We start from the raw sequence: 24,561 nt of genomic DNA on the forward strand, positions 1-24,561 counted from the left end.
GTGAGGGTAAATAGAGTCATAGGGTTGTATTTTATTAGTGCGCTGCACTTAGCAGTGGCGTGCTTTGAAGTCGGCGGCTTTCCGACACGGAAGCGCCGCTGCTGAGCCCCCAAGACATTTTGCGAAGGGGCTCACTTAGATGGAGAGGGTGGAGCGGCCACCCGTGATGATGTAAGGGGATGGCCGCTCTGTCCCCGACAATGGAGTCTGGCGTCACCGCACAAGCGCCGGTGCCATTTTTATAGGGCTTCAAGCTCTTAGGAACAAATTAAAGTCCTAAAGTTAAATAACCACTCATTTACATTTTAAAAATAATTAAAAGCTGGAGGCCCGTTCCCAAGCCCCCGTGTGTTTTTTATTGCCAAAAATGTAGACAATTAACTTTATTAGCAACCCAACCTCTCCCCATTTGCCCTTCAACCCCTTTCCACCATCCCCACAGCCAATAAGAAAGGTTTTCCCTACTCCCTCCAGATAATTTCACTCCTCCGCTCTCCCCACCATTTGGAAGGCGTGAGTTGCAGCAGGCGGCTATAAAATCGGCGTGGGACAAGTTAATTAGCATTTGTTTTTAATTAATTTTAATATTTAAATGAAGGCCCCACCACCAAGCAGCGAGGGGGCTGCACGGAGGCCTCGCTGCTGCCAGTAAAATGCGGCGGGGCCTTCTCAGCATTGGAGGTCATGGCGGGCCACACCCACAAGTACTTTACGGGCCCCCCTGCCATGACCCCCGACGTTGAGGGTCTGGTAAAATGCAGCCCATACATACAGTCACTGATGACATAGGAGGCGGCAATTCGGCCCACTAAGTCCATGCCGGCAAAGATATCGCTAGACAGTGCAGCACTTCCTCAGTACTGCATTGGAGTATCAATCTTGATTTTTGTGCTCAAATGGGACTTGAACCTTGTGACTCAGTGCCAAGAGTGCTACCAACCTAAGCTATAGCTGATATGCATCAACTTGTCTCACCCTGATGAGTGGTAGACTTGTCCCCACAAAATTCTGCAGGGGCCATATTTATAATGCGGATGAGCCATCTTTATTCTTTATTATAAAAGCAAAATACTGCGGATGCTGGAAATCTGAAATAAAAACAAGAAATGCTGGAACCACTCACCCTTCTTGCTGAGGGTTCCGAAGAAGGGTCACTGACCCGAAACGTTAACTCTGCTTCTCTTTTCACAGATGCTGCCAGACCTGCTGAGTAGTTCCAGCTTTTCTTGTTTTTATTCTTTATTATGTGCATCCTGGACAAAATCTACTGCATCAAATGGTTAAACAATATAAAGGCTGTGTTTCAATTCTCATCATCATAACTGTTATAGAACAGATAAGCTACAGCTTCTTGTAATAGGAAAGTTTAAAACAAAGCACAATGCTTTAAAAATTCAAAACATCTACCAGTCGCATATGAGACCAAGACCAAAGCCTGGGTGATGTAATATTGTCACAAGCTGGATCCAAAAATTCTACCGAAAAATTAAAATTGGTCAGAAAAAGAATGTTAAACATTGTCCACCCTCACGTCAATGGTATATGAGCCATTAAGTTAATTTGTTTCCTTCAAATACCATGTCCTGAATCTAATGGATCCGTTCCAAAATGCTGGTAACCAGACACCAAGGAAGCATTAATGGAAAACCTTCTTGCGGGCTATCCATAATTTTTTTTGAAAAGCCTGGAGATTAGTAAAAGAAACAATGCAGAAATTGTTTTATATGTACATTTTTCTACAATTCCCATGATGACATCTCATAGAATCATAGAATGGTTACCGCACAGAAAGAGGCCATTCGCTGCTTAGTGTCCATGCTGACTTCTGTGGATTTCTAACAGGTGCTGAAAAGATGTTGAGCAGGTTCTGTATGGAGTTCTTGGCTTGCAAATGAGGGGTTTGCAACTCTTGCTCTTAATGGAGGATGCAAACGAGCAGTGCATTGTGATATTGGCAAACGAAGATCCCAGTGCTTAAGTAAACAAGCACTGTGATGACAGCCAGGAAGCTGAGGAACCTAAAAGCAATGAACAGTCCAACGCCAATATTTAGCACATGATGTAGGAGCCATGGAAGTCAGTGGAATTACAGCCAATGGAAGCAGCAGTATAAGATTATAGGCTTATGAGGATATTCAGAGGGATTAGGCATTGCAAGAGTAAAATGACCCCAAGTGTTTTTTTTTTAAAGAGCTACTGTTCTTTTAAAATCCCTTCTGTGGGAATGCACAAACTCTAAGTTGTTGAAATGAAATCAAATATAATTCCCTTTTACTATTTTTCAGCATTAAGCTTTGCTAGGTTGCTGTTTAATATTAAAGTTGTTATTCAAGCTTTTCTATGTTGCAGTTTAATATTAAAGTTGTTATTCTATAGGTTTATTGCTTTAGATATATTTCTCATCTGTTGGAATTAGGGAAAATCTGGATTTTATTTACAGGTAGAATTCTTGTCCTCAAGGACCTGGGTTGCATCAACCATGGAAACAGAAAACAATCACAGAAAAAGCAGGTGATAAGACTATACAGCAGATAAAGAAAGCTCAAGGTCGATGCTGAACACAGAACTTGCTGTACCTACGATTAGAGAGATTTCTCGAATTTTGCGCGGGGGGCTCATTTAAATGGAGGGGGCGGAGCAGCCGCCGCGTCCCCGCAACAATGTTCGGCGCCAGCGTCATTTTTAAAGGCCTTCAAGCTTTTTAATCATTTCAATAATTAAAGGTGCCACTTCACCAGAACCAGACGAACACTCTTATTTCAACTTAGATTCCCCTCTCCCACACCCCCCCCATTGAGTCCTCATGTATTACAGTGGCATATCCCCCTAAAAGAGCACCTTTTCAAACTTGCCCCCCTAAGTTCAGAACCTTTGACTCTCAACTCCTTCCCATCATCCCCACATCCAATTACAACAGTTCTCCCCTCTCCCAAGTTTTCACTTCTCTCCCCTCCCCACCAGTGTCACGTCTTGGAACTCCATACGGAGTTCCGAAGGCAGAGGACTGCTGTTTGGCGGCCATAATTAGCGCGGGTCAGCCGCCAGGACAAGGTACGTTGATTTGCATGTTGTTTTAATTCATCTTAATATTTAAATGAAGGCCCCGCCGCCCAGCAGCAGGGGCGGGGGGGGGGCTGCTGCACCAAGGCCTCGCCACCACCAGTAAAATGCGGCGGGGCCTTCTTGGCATCAGGAGTCGTGGCGGGTCGCTCCTGCAAGTATTTTACGGGCCCTCCTGCCACAACCCCCGACATTGAGGGGCTGGTAAAATGCAGCCCTTAGTATCCGACATCAATAGAGAAATGTAATCCTCAACTGTTCCTTCTAAACTTCTGCTTAAAAACTGTAAAGTTATTAATTCTCACTTCTGCTTAAAAATAACTTACCAATACAGAGTCAGTTTCAAACTATATGACAGGCTGAAGGGGCTTCAGATTTATTACAGCAGCTAAGTATTTGGATAAACTGCAAATACTAATCTGAAAAGAACAAGCATCACATTTGAGTTAGCACACTCAATTTTACAAATGGTAATTTAAGGAAAATTCATGTAAATAAGTGTACAGATATTTTAACTTTAAAAAATCTGAACGTACTTTCTTTACCTTTATATTTATCTTATTTTAACAAACCACTCGTGAATAAAACTAGAATTGCACCCAAGATGTCGACATAAGTGGGTAGGAACACATGCACACACTATATTTATGATAGTTTCCATTAATTTACAGGAAGCACAGCCTGGTGCACCATGAGGTAGATGTACAAATTATGGATTTTTTGATTCATTTACCGCCAAGGAATTTTTAAAAATTCATTCATGGGATGTGGCCTTCACTGGCAAAACCAGCATTTATTGCCCTTCCCTAATTGTCCTTGAAAGGTGGTGGTGAACCACTGCAGTCCATGTGGTGTAGATACACACACAATGCTGTTAGAGTGTTCCAGGATTTTGACTCAGCAACAACAAAGGAATGGCAATACATTTCCAACTTGGAATGACGTGCGACTTAGAGGGGAGCTTGCAGGTGGTGGTGTTCCCATGCACCCGCTTCCCTTGATCTTCGAGGCGATGGAGGTCGCAGGTTTGAAAGGATGAACATTTCACAAGTGAACTGTGACTGACAGCAGGTTTACAAAATATTTAAAAAAAAACTTTTTCCTCCAGCTTCAGGATATTCTGCCAATAACATTAGATTTGCTCACTCCACTGTAAGTAGAGAGCCATTTATCTGTGCATTATCATCATCACCACAATGTGCTCCCATAGAGCAGTGAGTGGGGTGGAACAGTAATGCAGATGAAGGTGCTTTCCAGGCTGGCATGGGAACTGTGTAGAATCAAATAATTCAGTGAGCGAAAAAAGTGTGTACAAAATTGAGCTCTAAATTGCAAAGCACGTACAATGTGGCATTGAGAAGCAACAAATAGAATGTATCCTTGCTTTTGAAATCAGATCTCAGAGCACTGCCTCCTCCCATCTTATTCATAGAATCAGAAAATAGCACAGCACAGAAGAGGCCATTTGGCCCATCAAGTCTGCACTGGCTCTTTCGAAGAGCAATCCAGTTAGCTCCATTCCACTGTTCTTTCCCTACATCCCTGCAATATTTATTCTCCAAGTATTTGTCCAATTCCCTTCAAAGGATACTATTGAATCCGTTTCCACTGCCTTATCAAACAATGCATTCCAAATCCTCACCACTCGTACGAAAAAGATTTTCCTCATGTCACCTCAAGTTCTTTTGCCAATCACCTTAAATCTGTGCCCTCTGGTTACTGATTTTTCAGCCATTGGAAACAGTTTCTATTTATTTACTCTATCAAAACCCTTCATGATTTTAAACAGCTCTTTGTCCGAACTTGAATGCCATAGAGTTCCCTAAATCCTATCCTCTCCTATAATATTTATTTATTTAATTTTTATTTATAGATACAGCACTGAAACAGGCCCTTCGGCCCACCGAGTCTGTGCCGACCAACAACCACCCATTTATACTAATCCTACATTAATCCGAAATTCTCTACCACATCCCCACCATTCTCCTACCACTTACCTACACTAGGGGCAATTTACAATGGCCAATTTACCTATCAACCTGCAAGTCTTTTGGAGGCTAATCTAAAGGCTAACAGCCAAGTTTACCTTATTTCCTTCCTATTCTTTTCAATCTTGGGAAATCCTACCCCATGACATCAGTTTCTTAGTAAAAAAGGTGTGATGTTTCAATTATTCTGTAAAAGACATACAAATTTTAAACAGGATAGGCATTATTGCAGATCATATAATTGTACTTATTTCAAATTCTACATGCTGGGATGGAGGCATACGCATTTTTCCCCTACCAAAGCCAATCAATGGTGTGTTTTAAAAAGGTGATTGATGAATTTCTCATTATCTTCATCTTATGAGTAACACTGATTTCTGAAGAGTTACCTGCCGGTGCTTTAGCTCCCTCAATTAGTTTAGCAGAATATGTTGTAGCAAATAGAAGAAATGAAGTGTTTTTGGAAACCAAAAATATCAGGGAGCCTAAAGCAATTCAGAAATCCCCAGCCACTTTGGCTACAGCTTATGCTTTCAGTAGTTGCTCGAGTCTGTACCCTCAAAACTTTGCTCAGGTTGAAAGGCCTGATTATGATAGACACTCCTCACTATGGAGGGAAACCACATTCAATGAGCGCTTAAACAATTAATTAGGGTGAAGTGTGCTTTTGACAGCCCACTAAACTGTATTATAAACATTGCTGTTAGGAACAAACATCTGACTTCTAATTATCAAATGTGCTAATCACAAAACTTCAAAACCTTTATGAAAATCTTAAATATTTGAGATTTATAGATACTAGTTGCTCAAGGAGAGTTACAGTATTTTTACTGCCGTTCAACCCCAGTACATCACATTGCCTGGATCAGAATGCTGGGAATAACTGACAGTTACTGTAGCAGAGTGTAGATCAGACCTTTGTTTAAACTGGAGAACTGAATAAATGAAAAAGCCCCTTTTATCAATGCCAATATGTTCAATGAGATTAAAGAAAATGGGAGGACCAGGAGGAAACAAATTACAATACAACCTTCAACTCCCCAACCTACAATTTACTGATTTTTGGCCGTGACACTAGAGGATGGAGATGAACATGAAGTCTGCAAAAGGTGTATTCTCAGAAAGAACCCAAGAATGATTCCAGCTAGCCTATGCCTGCACATTCCAATTTGGGAGCAGGTCACCACCCTCTTTCACTCAAGAATAGCGCATTATAGAGGCACAGAAGCAATTTAATACCCTTCCTACATTACTCGCTTTGTACTAGAGAAGCTCCAAATTTGGGCAAAATCTGAAATCAAAAGCATACTGTAGCAACTTTGTAGCATTCTTAAACTTATTGTTTTTCGACAAAGGAAACACCCAAGTCATTCTTGTTTTGTCTACAGTCAAACTGCCTGAGTTTTTGAATTTGATTTTTCACCCCATAAATGGTGGTGATTCAGGTCACTATGGTGGCAATGCGCAAGAAGCACGAGGGCATGAAAGCAGAGCCAGCTAAAGTGAACTGGCAAATTAGGTTAAGGGATAGGTCAATAGAGATGCAGTGCCAGACATTTAAGGGGCTATTTTAGAATACACAGAGTAGATACAATTCAGCGAGAAAGAAAAACTCCAAGGGTGGGACCCGCCATCTGTGGTTAACTAAAATAGTATCAAACTTAAAGAAAAAGCCTATAATTGCGCAAAGATAGGAGGCAGGTCAGAAGATTGGACAGAACATAAAAAACAACAAAGAATGACTAAAAGATTGATAAGGAAGGCAAAATTAGACTATGACAGAAAGCTAGCTAGAAATATAAAGACAGATTTATTTATTTATTTATTTATTTAGAGATACAGCACTGAAACAGGCCCTTCGGCCCACTGAGTCTGTGCCGACCAACAAACACCCATTTATACTAACCCTACACTAACCCCATATTCTCTACCACATCCCCACCATTCTCCTACCACCTACCTATACTAGGGGCAATTTACAACGGCCAATTTACCTATCAACCTGCAAGTCTTTTGGAGGTGGGAGGAAATCAGAGCACCCGGCGGAAACCCACGCAGATACAGGGAGAACTTGCAAACTCCGCACAGGCAGGACCCAGAATCGAACCCGGGTCTCTGGAACTGTGAGGCTGCAGTGCTAACCACTGCGCCACCCATTTTTTTTCTAAAGTAAGAATTTCTATAGATAATTAAAAAAAAGTTAACTAAGTGAGTGTTGGTCCTATAGAAAGTGAATCTGGGGAATTAATAATGGATAATAAGGAGATGGCAGATGAATTGAACAGGTATTTTGCATCGGTCTTCACTATTGAGGATACAAGTAACATCCCAGTAATAGCTGAAGTCAGGAAATGGAGGGAGGGAGGAACTCAAGAAAATTACAACCACCAGGGAAGTGGTACTGAACAAATTGCTGGAGCTGCGGGCTGCCAATCCCTGGGTCCTGATGGACTTCATCCTAGGGTGTTAAAAGAAGTGGCTAGTGAGATAGTTGATGCGTTAGTTTTAATTTTCCAAAATTTCCTAGATTCGGGGAAGGTTCCGTTAGATTGGAAAATAGCGAATGTAAATCCTTTATTCAAAATGGGAGACAGAAAGCAGAAAACTACAGGCCAGTTAGCTTAACAGTCCGTGTAGAAATGCAGCAAGACCTGGACAATATCCAGGCTTGGACTGATAAGTGGCAAGTAACATATGCGCCACACAAGTGTCAGGCAATGACCATCTCATACAAGACAGAATCTAACCATCACCCCATGACATTCAATGGCATTACCATCGCTGAATTCCCCACTATCAACATCCTAGGGGCTACCATTGACCAGAAACTGAACTGGAGTAGCCAGATAAATACCGTGGCTACAAGAGCAGGTCAGAGGCTAGGAATCCTGTGGTGAGTAACTCACCTCCAGGCTCCCCAAAGCCTGTCCACCATCTACAAGGCACAAGTCAGGAGTATGATGGAATACTCTCCACTTGCCTGGATGGGTGCAGCTTCAACAACACTCAAGAAGCTTTACACCATCCAGGACAAAGCAGCCCGCTTGATTGGCACACCATCCACAAACATTCACTCCCTCCACCACCGACGCACAGTGGCAGCATTGTGTATCATCAACAAGATGCACTGCAGCAACGCACCAAGGCTCCTTAGACAGCACCTTCCAAACCCGCGACCTCTACCACCTCGAAGGACAAGAGCAGCAGATGCATGGGAACACCACCACCAGCAAGTACCCCTCCAAGTCACACACCATCCTGATTTGGAACTATATCGCCGTTCCTTCACTGTCACTGGGTCAAAATCCTGGAACTCCCTTCTTAACAGCACTGTGGGTGTACCTACCTCACATGGACTGCAGCAGTTTAAGAAGGCAGCTCACCACCACCTTCTCAAGGGCAATTAGGGATGGGCAATAAATGCTGGCATAGCCAGTGACACCCACATCCCATGAATAAATTAAAAAAAACATCTGTCTTCGGGAAAATGTTAGAAGCTATCATTAAAGACGTTATAGCAGGGCTACATGGTATTGTGAAAGGGAAATCATGTTTAACCAATTTATTGGAGTTCTTTAAGGGAGTTACATATGCTGTGGATAAAGGGGAACCAGTGAATGTATTGTACTTAGATTTCCAGAAGGCACTTGATAAGGTGCACATCAAAGCTTATTGTGGAAAATAATTGCTCATGTTGTAGGGGGCAACATACTGGCATGGATAGAAAATTGGCTAGCTAACAGGAAAGAGAGAGTAGGCATAAGTGGGTCATTTTCTGGTTGGCAAGATGTAACGAGTGGTGTGCCACAGGGATCTGTGCTGGGGCTTCAACCTTTTGCAAGTCAAATGACTGAGATGAAGGGACTGAAGGTATGGTTGCTAAAATTGCTGGTGACACAAAGTAGGAAAGTAATTTGTGAAGACATAAGGGGCTACAAAGGGATATAGATAGGTTAAATGAGTGGGCAAAGACTTGGAAAATGGAGTATAATGTGGGAAAGTGCGGAATTGTCCACTTTGGCAGGAAGAATAAAAAGCATATTATCTAAATGGTGAGAAATTGCAGAGCTCTGAGATGCAGAGGGATCTGGGTGTCCTAGTGCATGAATCGCAAAAGGTTAGTCATGCAGGTACAGCACGTAATTAGGAAAGCTAACAGAATGTTATCATCTTTCGTGAGGGGAATTGATTACAAAAGTAGGGAGGTTATGCTTTAGCTATACAGGGCATTGGTGAGACCACATCTGGAGTGCTGTGTACAGTACTGGTCTCCTTATGAAAGGATGTAAATGCGTTGGGAGGCAGTACAGAGAAGGTAATACCTGGAATGGGCGGGCTGTCTTACGAGGAAAGATTGGACAGGCTAGGCTTGTATCCACTGGAATTTAGAAGAGTAAGAGGTGACTTGATTGAAACATGTAAGATCCTGAGGGGTCTTGATAGGGTGAATGTGGAAAGGATGTTTCCCCTTGTGAGAGAATCTAGAACTAGGTGTCACTGTTTAAAAATAAGGGGTCGCCCATTTAAGACAGAGATGAGGAGAAATTTTTTCTCGGAGGGTCGTGAGTCTTTGGAATTCTCTTCCTCAAAAGGCGGTGGAAGCAGAGTCTTTGAATATTTTTAAGGCAGAGGCAGATAGATTCTTGATAAGCAAGGGGGTGGAAGGTTATCAGGGTAGCTGGAAATGTGGACTAATCAGTTCAGCCATGATCTTATTGAATGGTCAGTTCAGCCATGATCTTACTGAATGGCGCAGCAGGCTCGAGGGGCCGAGTGGCCTATTCCTGCTTCTAATTTGTATGTTTGTATGGACACAATACATTTAGCATTAATGTTTGAATTGCAGAGGTTTTTTTTGCACAAATGAATTTTCCATTTGATGCAATTACAACAACATTTAGGTCAGAAATTTCAGCCAGTGTTGGATCTTTTGAGAATTTGTCAAACACATACTTTAAATCAAGGTCTTAGTGATATATCTAAATTAACGTTTTCTTAAAAAAAAAACTTTCTCTGCGCAAATAAAAATTGACCAGAATCCAAAATTTACAATGCAGAATTCATTTTAATATAAAGATTTCTTGCACTGAATACATAGGTGTTAATCTCTGGGCAAGTGAATGCTTTCTTTGTAAACTGAACATTCTGTCTACTATTGTCTTTTCATTTTGAAACACATGCATAAACCTGTGACATTTTTAACTTGCACCTTATTCAGTTAAAGCTATAACTGTGTTAAAATAATATGCCAGGTTGTCTATAGTTGTAAAATGAACTAGGCAAACAAGTTTGAGCTGCCAAATCTGATTGGAAGAATGAGAACTTTTGCTTCTCAAATTAGAAATTTAAACAAAAACATTTGGGTCACTTAGACTCAGATTGATGCTATCTTCAATTCTAATGGGAACACAGGACTCTGGGTTGCTCCAATATTTGCCCTTTTAAAACAAGGGTGTCCAAATTGGCTTGTGGACCACGTGTGGTCTCCAAGCCCCAATGTGGCCCACAAAATCAAACAAAATCCATTCACAGTTAAACTTTAAAGTTGTAACATTTGTCCTGTTTCAATTTTGTGGGACCATAGGTTTGGAAGAGGCTATTCTAAATACGGTTACCTCATAGATCCTAAATCAGAAAACCAAGATCTATATGCATCTTTAGATGTATACAATTTAATGGGAACATGGATTTAAACTTTATATGTAGCCCCTGAGGTTTATGAAGAAAAGGTGCCTGTTGTACAGAAGGTTTTAATTCAAGCAACTGTTTTATATTTGAATATCAAAAAAGAATCTATACTTCAATTTTTCCTGACTTTTTTGGCACCGTTTTGTGTTTTCCCCCCTCAATTTTCTCCAATCCTCTGAAAGGCACAGACTCAACAACTTTTAGTTATTTGGCACTCCTCATGTGCAAGATGATGTCTCCAAGTGCTTTGCAACAAGGAAAGGGATATGATGAACTCCGAGCAAGGGGAAATGGGATTGGAGTGCCTAGGATGAAGAAATTGAAGAGGAAGGTTTTGAGGAAATTTTTGAAACAGTGAGTGGGTAATAAGACTGAAAGATCACGATAGAGAATTCCAGACAGCAGAAGCGTACCAGATGAACAGCTAGCTGTTCATGGTTAAATGGAGGAAGTGTGTGTCTGTGATAAGGCTTCACAGGCCACTAGCTGCCCTCATCTAATAGTCACTGTGCCTACAATGTCAGCAGGTGATTTGACTGCATTAGGCATCACAATCAAACCAAATCATGTCCTTAGCTAAGGTTCACAAAATGCATTCTTGCAGGGGTTCTTGGATTTCAATGAGAAGCGGAACCCTCATGATTTTCCCCCTTCAAGCTTCGTACACAATGAGGCCAATCATGGTGCCATTGCCAACACCCTGGCTGACGACAGCTAATTCAAGCACAGAATTTGGGTGAAATCCAAGGTCTTCCTGGTCTAGCTACTTACTGAATAAACTCACAAGCAACTGGGGGTGGTGGGGACAGAGGGGCAGGGGGAAGGAGGGGGAAAGAAATTTAACAGTTCTTTTTAAAAAGCTAATGAGGAAACATTTCTAGTTCATCATTTGCATTTAATGGTTTCAAAATGCACAGTATCAAATGCTTAACGTTCTGAAAGGTAAAAGAATGCTTACTGATTGGGAAAACTCCAGACCCAAGAACAATGGTTGCTAGTGAAAGCACTGCTGTTCCCTGTTTGTTATGCTTTGCAGGATACAAACCTGTATATATATTGTGCGCGCGCGCGTTGGGACACACAGTTCTGTTACTTTTACTGTTGCTAATTAATAGAAGTGTCATATTTTTAGTATGATTTATTATGTACATTAAAATTAATTTCATTAAGGAATTAACTTTATCATTTAACTTTTTAAAATAATTCATACCCAAGTAACATTTTAGTAAGAATTCTGTTTTGGTAAATAAATATTTTGGGTTTTAATAAGAAAAGATAGACTTGCATTTTTATAGTGCCTTTCATGATCACAGCCACTTTACAGCCAATGAAGTACTTTTGAAGTGTAGTCACTGTTGTAATATAGGAAAAACAGCTAACAATTTGTGCACAGCAAACTCACACAAATAGCAATGTGATAACGACCAGATAATCAATCTATTTTTGTGATATTGATTGAGTGATAAATATTGAGCAGGACACCTGCTCTTCTTGAAATAGTGCAATGGGATCTTTTACTCCACCTGAGGGGGCAGATGGAGCCTCAGTTTAATGTCTCATCTGAAAGGCAGCATCTCTGGCAGTGCAACATTCCCTCAGTACTGCACTTGAGTTTTGTGCTCAAGTTCTGGAGTGGGACCCACACCTTCTGACTCAGAGGCGAGAATGCTACCAATTGAACCACATCTGACACTTAACAGCAACTTTAACAGCTGTTTTAACTGCAACTTGAAATAAAATGCATTTCTTTACTGTTCAGAAATAAATTGTAGCACAACATATACTTGCTAACACGCTACTCAATCATCTGCAAGTAATTGTCTTTCGAGTTGTAAACATTAAATACAAGGAAGCAAAATGTAACTAATTGTGTCCTGATCACATTTGAATTTAAACAATGGGCATTCTAAATTCCTCTTCTGCAAGTAAATGTCAAGGCTTGAAATAAATTGTTCCTTTAAAAAAATCTTCTTCCCTGTTTTGTTGAATTATAGTAGCGCACCCAAATAGTTGAGTTTCATAATGGGCAGTTTACTAATCAACTGAGCCATTAGTTAAGTTCTGCAACTGAAGGTTAACATGTTTAGAGAGGAAGGGCGATATGCTTAATTGATAATGGAAACTTAATTCATTATGTAGTGGTTATTATCCAAACTGGAGACCTCCAAAGACCCAACTGAGGCAATCACAGTGCAAGATCACTCATGAATAATGGCCATTTAAGCAAGGAGGTGGAAGACTGTTCTCTCAATGGAACTGTAACAAAGCATGAATGACTATCTTCTGCAGAGGAAAAGGGGGGGCGGGGGCGGAAAAATCTGTAAAAAAAAAAATGAAGATAATAATTAAAATGATACAACTTGGGTCAGAGTAGAATTCAGTGGTTGACTGGGGACAATATTAACTATTGTTTGGCAACTACTTTCCCCAGAGAATTGCTCTGGGATCATAATTAAATATACATGTACCTGAATGATAAAATTAGAAGATATTCAATGATATCAAAATGATGGAATGTGCTTGATGAACAATACTTGTAAAGTGGTGTTTTTAGTTATTCATAACAAATACTTATTAGAATTGAATATATTTTTAGTGATATTAATCAAAAACATGACCAGGCACAATGAATCAATTTATGAATTAATTACATTATGTTGGACGTTGAACCTATCTCTATACCTTCAATAAGAATTACAAATCGAACACAATCTTGTGTGGATTGTAATGAAAGCGCTTCCATTGTTTTAATTTTTTTTTAAGGACGTGTGTAAAAAGTTAAAAGATTCCATGGATGTGGTTTTTTTTGGACTAAGTTCACTGAAAGGATACTTGAGATGTGGTTTGAAAACCACTTATGCTGGAAGTCATGTGCTTTGGGCTCAGTAAACAACAGAACCCTTGGCGACCTGAGGAAAAATGGTTACAGAAAAGCCACATGTCAAAATTTATGGAGGTCAGGAGGTCGACTCTTTGTTTGCGGTTTGGACATGGTTTTCAGTTTATTTGGGTGCGAACTGTTTGAAGACAGTTGGTGTTTTTCCTGCCAAGGAAAAAGAAACCACACAATTCACCTCTTTCTCTACCTCTTTGAAGAAATCCTGCAAAGATCTAGCATGGGAAAGCTATAATCCTTGATGCTGCATAGCTTCTGAGAAGCTGGAAAAAAAATTCTGCGATTCAAGCGTGTGCAAGGAAAACCCTGATGCCACATTTCTCTGATAAAGCCTACTAGAATAATTCTCGACGTCTCCAGAACAACCGCTTCTGAAAAGATCCCAATGACCCATCTGTGTATACCTAGACGCCAAATCAAAAAAAAACAACTGACATCCTTCCATATCTTCTCTTTTTATATCAAGAATTTGCAAGTATTTGGCCAAAACAGTCTTTATTGTCCTTTTTTTTTGTAACAGACCTCTGCAGAGAGAATTTCTGTATTTTTTCCAGAGTGTGAGAAAGTGTAATTGGGGAATTTAAAAAGGGAACTTACATATTTCAATCTGTGTGTAAATGTTTTGCTTCATTACTGGTTAAGTCTTGTTTCATAATAAACTGATAATTTTGTTGTTTATTAAATAAATCTGGTTGGTGTATTTTATTCTGGGTTTAAAAAAAAGAGTATATGATTGGCTGGATCAGTAACCAGGTAAGCATTTCAAAATAAGTCCCTCTCAAATCTCTCCCTTTGGTTCAAATACAACATCTCTGAATACACTGCAGAGGTTTCCAGACAAACTCAACATTATTGTTGTGAACTGTGGAGAAGTGGAACTGAAAAGACAGTGCACTCCTCCTGCCTTGGTCCTAACAGGATTTAGTGTCCAATTTGCATCATACATAAAAATCACATCATACTTCCAGCCTCTGGCTCAACATACTGCTTCAAAGGGTTCGGGTGGTGTCATAAAGCAGTGCATTACAGCTCCAATATGCAACTTCACACCTGCAATGTGCCACAGGTTGAAGCCTCAATCTTAGCCACTGCAGTTAAATTAGAATTATTTGGAATGTTTACATAAAAATCAGATTGCGTTTTTGATCAAGACATTGAATTATTGGTTTTCTTACTCCATTGCAACATCGTTCCTTTGATTTAATCTGGCTTATTCCATTGTGAAGATTTGTATATTCAATGTTGTGCAAATGTTCATATGTTTCAGGATATTCACTCTTCTGTTTATATGTATAAAATAATGTTGAGTTTGTCTGGAAACCTCTGCAGAATATTCAGAGATGTTGTATTTAGAAACATAGAAAATATGAGAAGGAGTAGGCCATTCAGCCCTTTGAGCCTGCTCTGCCATTCATTATGATGGCTGATCATCCAACTCAGTAGCCTGTTCCCGCTTTCATCCCTTACCCTTAGATATCGCTCTTGGGTCTAAAGGGATCAAATGCCTTCTTTATAGAAATTTGAACCAAAGGGAGAGATTTGAAACAGCAGAGGGACTTATTTTGAAGCCAGGTGTTTGAAGTGAACAAGAGATCCCAAAGACGACCTGAAGAAAGGTGAAAAATAAGAGAATCAACAAAGAGGCATACTGAAATCAATGTCCATTATTGAACTCAGTAAGAAGTTGTTCTTAGTGTAATTCTATTAATTTTAGATACATGTTCTATTAGGAACTTTTGTTATTAAGTAGTATTTCGCTCATATTTCTTTGTAGGGCAGATTGTCATCTTTGATCAACTGGGCAGTAGGCATTGTCTGAGAGGAGAGCAGAGAGGAAAACTGGGTGGGGAGGATTGCATGCTTGTTACAGAAACCACATAATATTCCTACAATTAAGTTAAATAGAAGGAAACTCAGGTGGGTTGTTACCAGTATATAATCCTCCCCACCCAGTTTGTCTCTTGGTAGGTTAACACCATGCAGTAAACAGGAATATAAGAAATTAATTGTTTTTTTCTGAAAACTCCATTTGTTTGTTGGCATCTGGCACTGTAAAGAGAATTTGGTAATGTGTAAGTGACAACTTCCAGTAAAAAGATCATTGGAAGTAGCGTCAATGTTAGCCCCTCTGGTACCTTTGCAAGAAAAGGTACAGCACTGGTATCCAGGGTACAACACTGACTGCACATCCAAAGGGACTCATTAGTTTGAAAGCATTTTATGACATCCCAATGAATTTTTGAGGCACTATATAAATGCAAGTTCTTCCTTTCCAGGGAAGAAGGATTCGCTTACTGGTGCTAAGACAGCAGAGAGGTGATGGCACTAAAAACCACAAAACCTTAAACAGCCATGGTGGATGGAGGTGGCACTGAGCTGAAGCCATGTGCTTTCCACAGACAGGAAAGGGCATAACAATGAAATTGTAAAAATAAATTCCCTCAGACTGCCAGCAGAAGTAGCAGTGCCCTATTGCCTTGTATGAAAACCATCAGATATGTACATTTATGTATTCTGCAAAATATAAATAGTACTGAGTGAGTTAAAATAATGCAATAATTTCAGTTTAGGGTTTGAGTAATATTCACCACCTGAACATGTTGATGGAATTATCTCAGTATTGAAAGAGTTCAGAAAGTTTGAGTTTGTTGTGAATATATGGATAATTAATTGAGGTTAATGGAACCCTGTGCATAATACAGACTGGAGAGTTAGAAGCCATTGCAAACTTTAAACTCAGGCAAGTTGTTTTGTCACCTATGCTCTGAAACTGAACTAACTTATAAATTCATGTACATATAGGATTTTGGTTACCATTTATAATATATACACACAAGATAGTGAATTTCCATTTCAATTTTCCTTACTACTGCAGTCCATTTCTTTGATGTGGAAGCCTTCCAATGTTGGTAGGGCAAAGGCCATTTCCAGATTATGAGGTAGGACCTGAAGGTATATTAAGAACATGCAGCATTACCAAGTAGTTATTTTTATCCCATAGGAAAATTCACTATCTGGGTAGATATCATTCACATTTGACAGTTGTGATAAGGAGGAAAATCTCTCCATAAAAGGTACAAGAAAACTAACTTACAAATGCATGTAACACTACTGCTTACAAACAATACTCTTTCAAATTAGGAATTACATTTTTTTTTTAATAGACTTTTGATGGAGAAAGTACTGAGTAAAATCCCAGTTGGCACTAGTGCTTTCCCATTTCAGCTGGTGTTGTGTGCAGAATCAAGCTGCTCTTAATCTAGCTTGATTATTTTAAATCATCGTAGCAGCATGCATTCTCGCCCTCAACAAGTGTATTGGGATTCTATTCCTATATAATTTTCTGTGAACTCACAACAACCAAACAGCAAGCACTGTTGTGTTGACCAAGTAATCTGCACTGCAAGTAGGCATACCAGAACTTCTCTTTTCAGTTCTATTTTGAAATACAATCTGTTGCACTTATTGATTTCATTTGAAGATTGGGTTTTTCCAAATTTTAAACAGCTCACTCCACAGTCCATAAAAAATAATGGATTTAATAACTTCTCCATCAATAATTCAGTTAAATCTTAGCCAATTAGAAAGCAGAGCATCTATGTTCAAAGGTTTACATTTATGATTTTTACAATTTCAACATTTTGAGGGTCACGAGAGGAGAGTAGAAAATAAGTAGTTAGTTGAAAAATACATTGTTCCCCCACCCAATGTTAGCCATTCGAGATGTGTTTATTATGCCTCCCTCCACCTCGGCAAAACAGCCAAATGTGCAATATCATGTGAATATAATTTTGTAAACCAATACTGATGCCCATACATGCAGTGTTCAATATAAGTCAGCAGTTGCCAGTGTTAATTAGGACACATTGCAACAGATTCTATAACCTAAATCCAAAATGTTAACACAAAGGGTTAAACTGCTTCTGATCTACCACACACACAAAGTTATGCTCTGGGAAACCTCGTTGCACACGGTATTAATATAACAATGTTCAATTTTCTAAAACACATTTTCCGACATATCCTTGATTGAAATAGATGTAGATGCTTGGGCAATAATATTATTTCATTAAAAACTCTCATTGAACAAAATTGATCAAGGTTACGAACAAAATTAAAGCATCCGGTACTGATCAAATTGAATAAACTGAATAAGCAGAGTAACTCAAAAGTACCCTTATTTACAATACCTTGTTAAGTACTTAGTAATGAATATAAACTGTTTCCTCATTTTACTTTTAGAAATACTTAGACATTTAATTTGGGTTCTCTATTTTGTGTTAAGTATTCCAAAATTTCTTAACACCACAAGGCATTCACACTATACAATTCCATTCAAGTGGGTTTTCTGGTAGTGAGATAGCGCAACAGATCCTTTTCTTCCACCCGACCACCCCTCAACAAAAAAAGGGACAACAAATTTATCAACTGATAATTCAGTCAAACCTTAGACAAATTAGAAAGCACATCGATAACAAAACATACCCTTTTAAAAGCCCTCCCTTGCTTGATCTGGTGAAATTAATTCCCACCAGCTGAAATTTCAAAATCCCCTTTGCTAGATTTGCAATTGTCGATTCAACTGTATTTAAAAAAAAAAAGTACAATCCCTATTTAGACACCTGTATTCACTGTTTTGAGTATTTCTTGCTGTTGATAATTAACCAGGTTCTAATGCGCTGTGCTTGATCCCATCTGTGGCCAAAGCTATAGGATGATGCAGGGTTTTTTTTCCTTGAAAGGATTCTCAGACGTTGGGACTCCAAGAATCAGCGGGTCATTCCGGGCATGCTGCTCGCAGTAATTCATAAGGTCTACAGCAGCTTTGGATACCTGTTAAGAAAATAATTTTTGAAAAAGTCATTCAAAAATGATTCTGTGCATACAAAGTGGTAACTGAATGCATATTCCTCCCCTCTTCCAGTTTCCTGACAGTGCTGCATGAAGACATCAACTCTTGCTGAGGAACCACTTCACAGACACCACGCCTTGCTCATATTTGAGCCTAGACAGTCAGCAAGCTATACCATTCCGTGGGAAACAGTCTCCTTCTGGTACCTCACCCAAGTGGTCACCCCTGTGTGAACCTAGACAACAAATGCCAGGAGGCTATTCAGCCTTGGCAACATCATAAAAGAAAACAATGTTCTTACTCATCAAGATACTGATCACTTCCAGAAATCCAGATGGTTTTGCTCTCCTTAACCCAGGGGCGCAAGAATCAAATGTAGTGCCCCTATCTGTGTCACAGTAGCAATCAGCTAACTCAGTACTGACTCAGTATTGATTAACGATTTTCCTCCTTGCATATATTAGCTATTTCACTGCTTTAACCTGCTGAGCCATTGGGAAGATCTTACATTATTTCCAAATTGCACATCACTGCACAGGAACTGTCTTCGATTAACCCAGATCATTTTGTATGTTGACAATTTACCCACAACTAGAGAAGAAAAGCTGTCTGCGATGAAAGCAATGGTCACTTTTCTTTCGCATGTATTTGTGTGCTGTACATAGGTCATCAATGTATTATTGACAAAACGTAAGGAAAATGTGATCATCTGTATACTCACAGTTGCACTTGCAATGTCTTAACATATATAGAAGAAATATTTCAGTGTTAACACATTTATAATACTGATTTTACCATGGAAAGGCTGAGATATAGGAAATTTATAAAGTGCTCTTCCCCATAGATAGATCTGTGGGTTTAGCTATGAGTAGCAGAGCCATTAAAAAAAGGAAAGTCCCAGGTAAGAGTTAGCTGATCTGAATTGGAGTGGTAGTAGTGGTGCTATAATTAACCTGAATGGCCTTGACTTGCTCAGATGCCCTAATGGTTGACAGTCTGCTGAAACTCACAGTCAATGTTCATACATTAATAATAGTCACTTGAGTGAGATAGTGAAGGGCAATTGGCACACAGGGAACCAAACCCTAGCCAGAACTAAATGCCTTCAGGAGGGGACAGATGAATTGATGAGAACAAGATTTAAAAAGTGTTGCATAATAGCTTTGCATTAAAGGACTATTCATTGGTATGAATAATGAAAATAGATTTTTGTAGGAGGCTGTAAATACTCATCAATTATTAGTATAGTTGATTACTGAAAATGAGCTTAGTGTGACTGAGAAGTTTAATCAAAAACAAAGCATAGCTAAACAGCACCAGTCCTACCCTACAGAAATACCTCTCTGGTCTATAGGCTTTCAAATAGTGAGAGAGAGAGAGAGAGAGAGAGAGAGAGAGAGAGATAGAGGAGCAAATCTATAGGGAAATCACAGAGATGTGCAAGTGGTGATATTGGGGGACTTTAACCAAATATCGATTGGGATAACTTTAGAGTAAAGGGTAAGGAGGGGGAAGAATTCCTAAAATATGTTCAGGAGAACTTCCTTGATCAGTTTGTTCTCAGCCCAACTAGAAAAGAGGCATTGCTGGACTTGGTGCTGGGAAATGGGGTGGGCCAAGGGGACCAAGTGTATGTGGGGAAGCACTTGGGTAAGAGTGATCATCGTATCATAAGGTTTAGACTAGTAATGCAGAAAAGCAAGGGACAAAATAAGGTAGAATATTTAGATTGAAATTTCAACATGATGAGAAGGGATCTAGCCAGGGTAGAATGGAACCAAAGACTGGCATGAAGAGCTGTATAGGAAAAAGGGGTTATCTTTAAGGAAGAGATGCTTCAGTTACAGGCTCAGAACATTCCAACAAGGGTGAAAGGTAGGGGAACCAAAAACAAGGCTCCTTGGTTGATGAGGGAGAGAGAGATAATGATGAAACAAACAAAAAAGAGGGTGTATGATGCATGTCAGGTGAACTCATCGAGAGAGAACCAGGCCATATACAATAAAGTTGAGAGGAGAGGTGAAGATGAAAATAGAATGGCAGTCAACATAAAAGGGAACCCAAAGATCTTCTACTGGCATGTAAGTAGTAAGCGAGTAATAAAACGAGGCGAGGGGCAGAGAAGGTAATATATGCTTAGAGGCACAGGGCAAGGCGAATATACTTAACAGTACTTTGTATTAATGTTCACTAAGGAAATAGAGGTTGACAAACTATCGGTAGAGCAGGGGGTGAGTAGAGGCAATGGATAGGATAAAAATTGACAGCAGGGAGATACTAAAAAGGTTGGCTACACTTAGGATTGATAAGTCACCTCGTCTGGATGGCTTACATCCCAGGTTACTAAAGGATGTGGGGATGGAGATAGCAGAAGTGCTTGCCATAATCTTCCAACCTTCCCTGGATATGGGGGAGGTGCCAGAGGACTGAAGAGTGGCAAATGTAACACCCTTATTCAAGAAAGTGTGTAAGGACAGTCCTAGCAACTACAGGACAGTTAGTTTATCTGTGGTGGGTAAAGTTTTAGAAACAATAATCAGGGAAAATATCAATGGACACTTACAGAGGTTAGAGTTAATTAAGGATAGCCAGCATGGATTTGTAAAAGGCAGATCATGCTTGAATAATCTAATTTAATGTTTTGATGACGTCAGAGAGGTTGATGAAGGGAATGTGGTGGATGTTGTTTATATGGATTTTAAGAAAGCATTTGATAAAGTACCACATAAAAGGCTGGTTAACAAAATAGAGACGTGTGGGATTGGAGGGTCAGGGTCCAATTGGATAAAAAATTGCTAAAGACAGAAAACAGTGAGTCGTAGTAAATGGATGCTTTTGCTGTTCCCCAAGGATCGGTGCTAAGACCACTGCTTTTTTTGCTATATATTAATGACTTGGATCTTGGAATACAGAGTAGAATCTCAATTTGCCAATGACACCAAACTTGGAGGTGAGGCAAACAGTGAGGATGATATGAATCACCTGCAACAGGACATAGATAGGCTAGCGGAATGGGCAAACAGGCAGCAGATGGAATTTAATACTGACAAGTAAGAGGCGATGCATTTTGGCAGAAGGAATAGGGAGAGGCAATATATTCTTAATGGCACAGTTCTAAAGAGTGTGCAGGAACAGAGGGATCTGGGGGGGCATGTGTATCAATCTTTGAAGGTGGCAGGACATATTGAGAGAGTAGTTAGTAAAGCATATGGGATCTTGGGCTTTATAAATAGAGGCATTGAGTACAAAAGGTTAAGCTGAACATTTATAAAGCTCTGGTTAGGCCCCAACTGGAGTACTGCGTCAGTCCTGGTCACCACACTTCAGGAAGGATGTGAGGGCCCTTGATAGGTACAGAGGAGATTTACCAGAATGGTTCCAGGCCCCAGGGATGGAGGATTTTAGCTACAAGATTAGGTTGGAAAAGCTGTGTTTGTTCTTCTTAGAACAAAGGAGATTGAGGGGAGATTTAATAGAAGTGCACAAAATTATGACAGGCTTAGATAAGTTAGACAAGGAAAAGGTGTTTTCATTAGCAAATCATACCAGGACTAGGGGACATAGATTGAAAGTTTTGGGCAAAAGATGCAGGGTTAATATGAGGAAGCACTTTTTTTTTTTTTTTAACGCAGTGGGTGGTGCCCACAAGGGCAGTGGAAACAGAGACAATGATTTCAGAAGGAAATTGGATGGCTGCCTGAGAGAAATAGACTTGCAGGGATATGGGGATCAAGCCAGGGAGTGGGATTGACTGCATGGCTCTGTGGAGAGCTGGCATGGACTTGATGGGCTGAATGGCCTTGTTCTGTAATGTAAATGACCCTATGACACTCTATGACTCAGTCCATCATGGACCAAACTCAAATATTTCTCAGCCCAGATGGCCAGAGTTAATGCAGAAAGCATGGCCGGAGAAAGCAACGGGGAACTGTAGAAACATCTTAGAAAAAGAAACCATACAAATCTAGACAATGAATTTCCCGTGCTTCTGGTAGAGATTCAGTACTTTAATACAGTAGTTAAATGTTTTAGAAAATTAACTCAATAACTCTATAAATAAAGTTGATTTAAACAGGAAATTAGTCTCTTACCCACATTGAAACGGGTTAGTTTGGCTCTTGTCCAGTGAGCAGAAAATTTGCTTAGTATACAGGTGTTGTGCAATACTGAATAAAAACTACTATTGAAAATATTTAGTCATGTTTTTTGCTAAAGTGCTAAAATAAGGTATTGATGTAAAGATGATTAATGAGTTCCTCTATTGGCTCATTTAGAGAAGACATTGTGTAACTGATTCATACAGACGAGAAGGTCCTAGTTTTAATACCCAGTATATGCAGTTTGTTGATCTTAGTCAGGACTTTAGCAGGAGAGATAAAATTTGCAATGCTCTTTAAGGGTCAGGGGAAGGGGTGTGTGGAAAACAGCCAGGATTTCTCTTACCAACTACTTTCCAATGTCCCTTGCTAGGACAGGTATGGGCCTCAGGTTAAGGACAGGCTTGATTGTGATTGTCCCTGTTGAAAAGTAGAACATTGCTATCAAGGATTGCACGGAACTAGTCTCCACGCAGGTAAAGTACAAGAGTGCACTTAGTGTAGTGACACTGTATTGAGGGGGGAGAAGGTTCAGCCTTGGCTGAGTGGTAGCACTCGCATTCATGAGTTAGAAGGTAATGGGTGAAAGCCCTGCACCAGAGAGTTGAGCAAATTTAGGTAGATATTTCAGTGGAGTACGAGGACGTGCTGATTTCAGATGAGATGCCAAACTGAATTCTGATCTGCCTTCTCAGGGGGACATAGATTCCATGGTAACATTCACAGAGTGGAGGAGCTCTCCTGTTGTTTCAGTCAAGTGTCATGCGTACCCACACTTGCCAAGACTGAGGCATACATTATTTCGTCACATGAACATCAAAACTTAAAATTGTGGCTGGGAAGAAAAGAGGGCCTATCACAAGGAACTGCCAAGATCCTGACTGGAAAGACATTTGCATGCTAGCAGACAGTTGGAGTTTTTTGAATTTTAACTTGCTGAGAGAAAGAAACTCAGACAGCTGTTTGCTCCTGGACTGAACTCCTCTCCCCTGTTTGCTCCCATCTCTTTCTCACGGAACAGAAGACCCAATGAAGACACATGAACTCAAAGAGAGAAAAGTCTCCTACGTGAACAAGGCTGAAGAATACTGAGCCCCAATGAAAAAAAAGACTCTATGGTGAGCTGCAAACACAGAAACAGTAACAAGAAACCCCCTTCAGAGACTGCCTCAAACATCTCTTATTTTTCTTCTGCTCTTTTCTGTCCCTATTGGCATGTGTGTATTGCATGTGCATGCTAGTGTGGACACGTCATATATCCGTAGGCGTTAACCGAATTAGAGTTTAAGTTTTAATAAATTTCACTTTTCTTCTTTAAATCTAAGAAAACCTGGTGTGCTCATTTCTTTGCCTTATAATTGGAAAGTGGTGAACAAGGATTCACCAAGGGGGGAGCTTAAAACACTGTTTTAAAAATCAAACCCTGCTACAATAAGACCAGGTGAAGACAGTAAAAGACCCCGAGACACCTAAACACAAGGTTTATCTCAACCAACATCATTAAAAAAAAAAATTCTAGTCATTTATCTCATGGCTGTTTGTGGGACCTTGCCGTGCATAAATTGGCTGCTACGTTTTTCTACGTTATAACAATAACTACAGTACAAAAGTACTTCGTTGGCTGTGAAGTACTTAGAGATGCCCTGAGGATGTGAAAGGCACTATGTAAATCAACCTTGTAATTATATGTTGCTGTAGCTGCAAATTAGATTAGTTTCTTAGTGCTTTTTTTCTTCACAGGTTTGAACAGTATTTGTAGGCACAAGACTGAACACATCACCAAAAGTTGTTCTGAATTGATCTTCAACCAGACAGAAAAGAAACTTAGTAGTAAACATGTCTGCCGGATTCCAAATTTCTCAGTCTCTGGCAATGATGATTCACTGGTTCATTGAATTTGCCGAAATGATGGTCCAAGTAATTTTTGCTTGATGTAGGAATTCATGAATGCATGGAATGCACTGGAGAGGGTGAGCCAAG

At 39.9% G+C, this 24,561-nt stretch overlaps 1 protein-coding gene across 8 annotated transcripts in view; it reads right to left on the reverse strand.

The window, feature by feature from the left end:
- LOC137351573 (guanine nucleotide-binding protein G(I)/G(S)/G(O) subunit gamma-7) overlaps positions 1 to 24,561 on the reverse strand; it is a 231,760-nt gene that overhangs the window by 21,742 nt on the left and 185,457 nt on the right. For 7 of the 8 annotated variants that reach the window (XM_068016125.1, XM_068016130.1, XM_068016129.1 and 4 more), the window contains one exon: positions 3,486 to 18,465. In XM_068016125.1, coding sequence (XP_067872226.1) covers positions 18,340 to 18,465 — 126 coding nt within the window. In that variant the 3' untranslated portion in view covers positions 3,486 to 18,339. Of the gene's footprint in view, positions 1 to 3,485; positions 18,466 to 24,561 lie in introns of those variants that run through there. The other variant, XR_010969519.1, reaches the window with a different exon arrangement.

Source organism: Heterodontus francisci, chromosome 36, assembly GCF_036365525.1.
Source record: "Heterodontus francisci isolate sHetFra1 chromosome 36, sHetFra1.hap1, whole genome shotgun sequence".
Lineage (NCBI taxonomy): Eukaryota > Metazoa > Chordata > Chondrichthyes > Heterodontiformes > Heterodontidae > Heterodontus > Heterodontus francisci.